The following is an 8,672-nucleotide window of genomic DNA, read 5'->3' on the forward strand; positions in this document are numbered from 1 at the left end:
ATGAAATTCTTGGGCAAATGGATGTATCTGGAGGATATCATCCTTAGTGAGGTAACCCAATCACAAAAGAAGTCACTAGATATGCACTCACTGATAACTGGATATTAGTCCATAAACTTAGAATACCCATGATACAATTTGCAAAACACAAGAAAACCAAGAAAAAGGAATTCCAACTTGTGGATACTTCATTCCTCCTTAGAATAGGATACAAAATACCCATGAAAGGAGTTACAGAGCAAAGTTTTGAGCTAAGATGAAAGGATGGACTATCCAGAGAATACCCCACCCCGAGATCCATCCCATCATCAGTCATCAAACCCAGACACTATTGCACATGCCAGCAAGGTGTTGCTGAAGGGATCCTGATATTGTGGTCCCTTGTGATGCTATGCCGGTGCCTGGCAAACACAGAAGCAGATGCTCACAGTTAGCTATTGGAAGGACCACAGGGTCCCCAATGGAGGAGCTAGAGAATGTACCCAAGGAGCTGAAGGCGTCAGGAATCCTATAGGTGTTGTTCCACCTATAGTAACATCAATATGAACTAACCAGTACCTCCAGAGCTCGTGTCTCTAGCTGCATATGTAGCAGAAGAGGGGCCCCTTGGTCTTGCAAACTATGTATTTCCCAGTACAGGGGAATGCCAGGGCCATGAAGTAGTAGTTGGTGGATAAGGGAGCAGGGACAGGGGGAGGGTATAGGGAACTTTCGGTATAGCATTTGAAAAGTAAATAAAGAAAATATCTAATAAAAAAACAAAAAGAAAAAGAAAAAAAGAAAAGATAGTCAGAAGAGAAAAACAAAACAAAACAAACAACAACAACAACAACAAAAACAGAAACAAAAACAAAAAACCCAGAGCACTGTGCACAATCTGCAGGCACCTCCACAGAGTATATTTTCCAGGCAGCTTCCTCGGTGGACCTGACACTCTTCCAGGTGGCTGGTCAGTCTTCAGGTTCTTCCAGATAGTACAGTTTGTCTGAGAATATCTTTTAGGAGTTCTAATAGAGCACTTATGTTTAGGAAGTGAGGATCCTCGCGTATTTAGGCTAGTCCTAGAGGTTTTCTGAAGATAGTGCATTGTCTCTGAAGATATTACTCCTAAAATGCTAATCTCTTCAGTATTTTCTTATTTGACCTCCTCTTTTACATCCTGTACCTTTACAATCTTACAATTAAACTATACTCATATGCCAGGTAGTGGTGGCACATGCCTTTAATCCCAGCAGTTGGAAGGCAGAGGCAGGAAGATTTCTGAGTTCAATGCCAGCCTGGTCTACAGGGTGAGTTTCAGGACAGCCAGGGGTACAGAGAAACCCTGTCTCACAAAACCAAAAAAAAAAAAAAAAAAAAAAAAAAAAAAAAAAAAAAAAAAAAAAAAAAAAAAAGAAAAAAGAAAAAAGAAAAAAGAAAAAAACCCAACCAACCATCCAAATAAACAAACAAACAAACAAAACCCATAAAACAACAAATTTATACTCTTACTTCCATTTCAGCCTCCATTTTAATATCCTGCCTTAAATAAAATACAATGCTGTTTCCCTTACGCTTTAATATCCTGTGATTAAACATGCTTTTCTTCAATCTGGAAAAAAAAAAAAACTGTTATAAGACGTAAGAATACCATGAAAGTTTTACTGGGCTTACTTACAGAGCCATAGTAGAAAGATTATTTATAGGAACTAAAATTTCTCAAAGACAGTTGCCTTACCACAATTCCAACCCACAATGGATGTAGGCACTTGAATTTGGAAATCTGATCCACACTGTAAAATCTGCAAGGAGTCCACAATTTAGAAAGATGTCATTTACAGGTAGCTCAGCTGTACTGAGGCTCTTTCAAGAAGTCCATTATGTCTCTGCCCTTAAAGAAGCTCTGCTTGTTTCTTATTCTACAAGGAAGCTTGGCTAATTTCGACCTTCCAGGCAGGTGAGCTTGTATAAGACTGATGTATGCAACTTAACTTGGCTGAGAGTCTGAATCTCACCAGTCATTATTTTATACAAGCATAAGGAAGGATGGGCCAAGTGAATCTGATTGTTTACAGCTACTTCCTTTAGCTATTGAATTATTTATGCTCTGAATTTTAGCGAATTTCCTTTATGACAGAATATTCCCCTTTCTTTACATCAATTTATCACGACATATTTTTTTTTGCCTCTAAACAAATTTCTCTCCAATATTAAGAGATTACTTTTGGATCAAGGTTTTGTAGATATCATCTCAGATTTTGATCCTCAAAAGTTTTAGTTAATAGTGAGTTAGAACATCATGGTTTTTTTTTTAGAAAATTTTGTATTGAAAACATAACAATACCATGTGTACCCATACATTTTCATATTTATATAGATGTATGAAAAATATTTTACAAATGCATATATTATGTATGTGTGTAATACAAGTATATATTATTACATGACTATGTAATATATAGTATGTTATATGTATTAATTTTGTTCTTAAACCGTCAATATTTAATGTTAAGATTTTTATCTTCTTTATCTTTATCTATCACTTCTCAATGACAAACTTTTAGTTTCATTTAACACCCAGATCAGCAAAGTATTTTGATACAATGTGCATATCTTTTTATCTCTGTTCTTTTGTTATTCATAAAAAAATCATTCAGCGAATAAAGAACAGTTTTTTTCATTTTTAACAACTAGTAAAAATTAGTGTTTTACAGAGGAAGAAATTATACAAAAGAATAATGTCTTAAGCCTCTCTAGATTTAAAAAATAGTACTGGTCTCTAGAGACACAATATTCAGGGACTGGCTACTAAAAAAATATTGAAAGCGCATTTTATCCATAAAATTCCCAAGAGGATTAAGTAATACAAAGGTTTCCCACTACTGCTGCATTGTGAACATCATTTTTGGCAGGCTCTTGAGGAAATAATTCACACTGAAATTTAAATGAAGATATCACAATCTGTTCGGTTTTATTTGTTTTATTTTTATAGTCTATAGACATATGAATCCTAAAACTTAGCATATATTGCATGAATTTTTTACACATAGTTTTAATCTTTGAGTAAACTGAGATACAAATAAGTAGCATCAATGAAATGTTATAGCTTTCTTTTATAGATTCAACAAATATTGCAATGTAAGTCAGAGAAACGAAAACAGTACTTTCCTAAAAGCATAGTGGCACTTACATTTTGTACCACTGGAAGAAAGCAGCCCCGATATTTTTGTGAAATTAAATCAATTCTAGTTTATAATGCTTTATTTCATGTGTATATATGAATTCAAGTCAGCTAGCTGAATAACTAAAGAAGATAAGTGTGTGAAGAAGCATACAGAAATCTTGAAAAACATCCATAATTCATTTAAAGGTAAATATTCTTACAACTTTTATTGTAACATCAATATATCTATTGACAATTACATTTGTTAATTTAAGGATTTCCAGTCAGATATTATCATCAGAATTTGAGCAAAATTATAATAATGAATTTCAGTATTTTATTTAATATGTATTTCAAACAGAATTTTAAGATAATATATTAAAAATTCAGTGCTTATGTATTTCAGGTATTTACAAAAATCAAACTATGGAATAGATCTCATTACTCCAAAGACCATTTCAAAATTATAAAATATTAAAATTACAATATTTACTGAGTTTTTATATTATATAATTATACAATTATAATATCATTAACTTACTTTTATGTTACTACACAATCTGTCCACATCCATACATGTTCAGATTTCTATCTTAATATGAATATTATTGCATTGTACTAATAATTTCAACATAATTGAGTGTGATGCTATGTTTGATTTTATGACATTTTAGTAATTATTAATTTAGTCATAAAAAGTGTAGATACTAAGAGGTCAATAATTGATGTAGTTGTAATTACTGTCTGCAGTTGGCATATGTATGCTTCATGACTGTCTTATTACTTCCATGTATAAAAACATTTATTTTCATAGTCTAATTGATGAAGAAATTTAAACATGAAGAAGCTGAGGATCTTATGATACTGAAACCAAATTTGGTGAGTGCAAAAATTCAAAATACTCTTACATATACTGACAAAATAAATCATAGATAGCAGTATAAACATGATATATATAAGGCAAACTTTATTCATGTTCACATTACATGACTCTGTTATCTTAACAATCTAAAAATATTTTATTTTATGATGATAGGTTTTATGTAAAATATAAAGAATAAATACTGGAAAAGATGAAGTTCAAAATCTCTTATTTGCTCTGGTGGTAAATATTACTCTGTAAAGACAATTGTGGCAGATGAACAGTACCTCCCAAAGTTATTCGCAATTAGCTGATATACAATAGTCACTGGCAGAAAATGAGTAATTTACTTTACTTTATTTGATTATTTCATATTTTTGCCATTAATTTTACAATATAGTCATATACTTCTTAAAAATGTTTCATTCCTTTCTGTTTTTAATGACTTGGCTGTGTCACAAACAATGTAATTTGAATCCTTTTTAACATACTTCTTTCATGACATTTTTCACATTACTATGCATTCTTCCATCACACAAGTGAGTGTAGCAGTTCTAAGGCAAAGAAATGATATATCGAATGCTTATCCTCATAAATTCTGCTGAAGTAGTCTATTGTATTCCAGTCTCACCTCTCATGTTACTGTCATGTAATTTTACTTACAACTACATGTCTGATATGTCTTCTCCAAAGAGAATCAGATGAATGAGAAATGGAAGTGAGGAAATGATGATATTTATACATATATGTAAGATACATTTTATTGATAAAATGTTTATAGTTAGAGCACTTTTTCTTTCTTCCAATTCTTTGCAGGTCCTGTCCATCTCTCTCTTCCCATTCAACTGTATATTCTTTTTCTTTCTATATTACAAACAACAAATATGTAATTAGAACAAAATAAAACAAGAAACACATATATACAAAACCAAAAAAATAAAAATAACCATAAAGCCAATGGACTAAAAGATATGCCAAAATAAAGGCAAAGGAAAAAAATGTTCATACAGTTAACACTGAGGGGGTTTGTGTGTGGGTGTACGTGTGTGTGTGTGTGTGTGTGTGTGTGTGTGTGTGTGTGTGTTGTCTAACTACCCCTGCGCATGAGGTCACAGTAAAATATGGTTTGTATATACCCGAGAATCAAATGAAAAAAAAAAATGGTTTGTTAGACATTTAAGTTGATCTTCATAAAAAGTATGTGCAAGTCCCTTACTCATACCATGAGTAGTATTTGAATTCAGATTGTATAACTTTGCTTTAATTTGGCTATTCATTACTGAACCTGGCATATCATATTTTCAGCAGAATTAAGTTATTTCCTTTTTTCACCTGTTGTAGCACTATTAATGTTACTAGAGTTTACCTCTGCACATCATTTTTACTTAATTCTACAAGTAAAAATACTTTTATTATTTGTATTATGAAAATTAGCATTGTCACTATATTTTTAAAGCTTTAAGAGACATGTTACATAGCCAGCATGGTATAATTTTTTATTATTATTATTATTTTCTTTTTTTACATTTCAAATGCTATCTCGAAAGTTCCTTATACCCCCCACCCCCGCTCCCCTACCCACCCACTCAGTATATTTTTCTTAACTATAAATCAATTTCACATCCTTCCATGTTTTTGTCACCATATTAGTGGATCATTATAACAATTATATACCTCCTTATTTTAATGGTATAAAGGTATACGCAATTAAAATTATATATAGAAAATTAAATTTTTGTTATATGCTCTGAGAATAAAATGATCTAAAAAGTAAAATTTTGTATATATAAACTACATGATTTAAATAGTAAAGGAAATTAATTCTCTACATATTAATTTTTGCTGTTTCAAATTATTGTAAATAAAAATAATACAATAACAGCAATTTAGTAATTTTAATACATCTTTTAAAAATTAATAAAATATCATCTTATATTGTCAATTATTAGGATATTTGAGAAAAATAATAAAAAACTATTGAACAAAAGAAATATGATTTAACAGCAACTAAATAATTAATTTAGTGAATTGATTACCTTCTATGATTTGGTAGGAATATATCTATAATTTTTCAGTCATGTTTATATGGTTGTGATTCAACTGAATTGTTGCTTCTGAAATTCTCTTTTCCACAGATAGCTATTGTTGCAGAGTATAATAAATGGAATGCAAGAGGAACATATCAGAATTTCTTCTTATGGGGCTGTCTTCTAAGCAGAACATTGAAGTGTTTTGCTTCCTGTTCTTCTCATTCTGTTACCTTGCCATCTTGTGTGGGAANCTGCTGATNCTTATNTCCATTAGNTGTAGCTCTCTGTNTAACCAACCCATGTACTATTTCCTCAGTCATTTATCTTCTATGGACATTTTCTATACTTCCTGTGTGACACCCAAACTGATTGGAGATCTGCTAGTGAGAAGAAAATATATCTCTTATACAAATTGCATGCTACAGGTCTTTGCCATGCACTTCTTTGGAATGATTGAAATCTTAATCCTGACAGCCATGGCCTTTGACCGCTGTGTGGCCATCTGCAAGCCTCTCCACTACATGGTCATCATGAGCAGAAGCAGGTGCCANATCCTGATCTGGGCTTCNTGGGTTGGTGGGGCTGCACACTCCTTTTCTCAATTTTGTTTGCTAATNTGCTTGCCTTTCTGTGGCCCTAATGAAATAGACCACTACTACTGCGACATTTTCCCTTTGCTGAAAGTTGCCTGTACTGACACCACCATCACTGGTGTCCTGGTGGTTGCCAATTCAGGACTGATTGCTTTAGTAACCTTTGTTATCTTGTTTGGGTCATATGTGGTTATACTGTTCACATTAAGGAATTACTCTGCAGAAGGTAGACATAAAGCCCTTTCTACCTGTGCATCTCATATTACTGTGGTTATTTTATTCTTTGGACCTTCCATCTTTGCTTACCTCAGACCTCCTACCACTTTCCCTGAGGACAAAATCTTTGCTCTATTTTACACCATCATTGCTCCTATGTTCAATCCCCTCATATATACATTAAGAAATACAGAGATGAAAAAGGCAATGAAAAAAGTTTGGTGTCAAAACATATTTTCAGAAGAGAAGCATAGTTAGTTTCCAATATGTTAAACAAACTCATATAGTAATAAGACTGGCTCTGAAAACAAGGGAAACTACAAGGTTTTAACTATTGAATATTAACTACTCATTCAAAAATGGAAGAGTAGATGGAATTAGAAAATACTAAAATGAAAATGTACTGTGCAATTGAGAATGAATAATGCCTTTCATATTAAAGTTTTAGGCGTGATGGAATGGTGACTACAAAGCATAGTAAATTTCCAAGCTATATTAGAACCTTAATTTTTTATTTGGATTTTTACATGATGATAAAAATATTTCAGGATAATTCAGAAATCAAATTGATGGTTATCATTGTTAGATAAATGCTTTTAATAATGCTTCATATTCTAATGAGATATGTGAATAAAACTTGTATGGTGATATTTTTACTAAATTATAGCATGGTATTACTCTAATCAAACATACTCAAACTATGGAAAATGGAGATGAAAAATAATAGATTTTATGCCATTATAGAGAACCTTTCTTACTTCAAGACTCTAAAACCCACACTTGAATAAATCACTTCATACTAGACAGACCTAAAAATATAGCTGGAAAATAAAGCCATTCAAGTTCTGATTACAAAGAACTAAGAAACTATAATCTATTTAAAAATTTTAAGCTGATTACTGTTTTGGTCTCTTTTGTATTGAAAAGATTTCTTGTGATGTTTTTATAGATGGATGTCTGTATGCTTTAACATTATTTCTCATCTAGTTGTTATTCTCCTCTCTTCTCTCTCCTTTGTCAACATTCCTTTCCTGAATGCAAATAGACTTTCCTTCTAAAGTCAGGTCAATTATAATCCATCACACACTAATACAAACATATACCCTTTATTCTTTTTCTCCTTCTGTGAAGGGTTATCAAAGAAGCAATTGCCTTTTGATGAAGGGACCATGCACTTGAGAAAAGGTTCACAGAAAATCCTGAGTATGAGCTGACCTGAATGTTTCCTCACTGAGAATTTCCTTTCCTGGTTCCAGAAGGAACAAAGTAAACTTTCAAAGAAGGACCAACTAACAATCCTACTCATCTATAATACCTATGAATCACATCAAGGACTAGCATGATTCAATATAAGTGTACAGTAGTAGCAGATATACCATGGCACTAAACAACAGTTCTCTAATTGGACATAAGACCCATTTCATAAGATGAAAATGGTATTTCATACCAAATACCTAGTTTATTACTCAGTAAAGTTACGGATATTGAGAACAACTGGCAACTATTACTTAACTACAACAGTTTAAACCCTAAAAATAATCTGAACTTTCTCTTTATATACACAACTAAATGCAGTCTTTACCTGTCAGCAAGGAAACTGCTAAATACAAAGAGAATTAATGAAAACTACTCCCAATAAAAATTCAGTGTTGTAGAGTCCTGTCTCAGTAGATGTATCTAAAAATCACTCCTATACCTAAGGTTTGGAAAACATTACAGAAAGGGAGCTGGAAATAACCTAGAAGTCAACATAGTACATTGTGAGACTTCCCGTTTGTTTTAAAGAACTCAACCTAGTGTGGAACAACTTCTTTGTAGTACTTAGTAAA

The 8,672-nt window shown here is 32.1% G+C and overlaps 1 protein-coding gene across 1 annotated transcript; it reads left to right on the top strand.

Annotated features, from left to right (window-relative positions):
* Nucleotides 1–6,165: 6,165 nt before the first annotated feature.
* LOC110319170 (olfactory receptor 4P4-like) lies at nucleotides 6,166–7,101 on the top strand. The gene has a single exon (XM_021194610.1). The coding sequence runs from the start codon at nucleotides 6,166–6,168 to the stop codon at nucleotides 7,099–7,101; it is 936 nt and encodes a 311-aa protein (XP_021050269.1).
* Nucleotides 7,102–8,672: the final 1,571 nt, after the last annotated feature.

The sequence above is a fragment of the Mus pahari genome, chromosome 3 (genome assembly GCF_900095145.1).
Source record: "Mus pahari chromosome 3, PAHARI_EIJ_v1.1, whole genome shotgun sequence".
Lineage (NCBI taxonomy): Eukaryota > Metazoa > Chordata > Mammalia > Rodentia > Muridae > Mus > Mus pahari.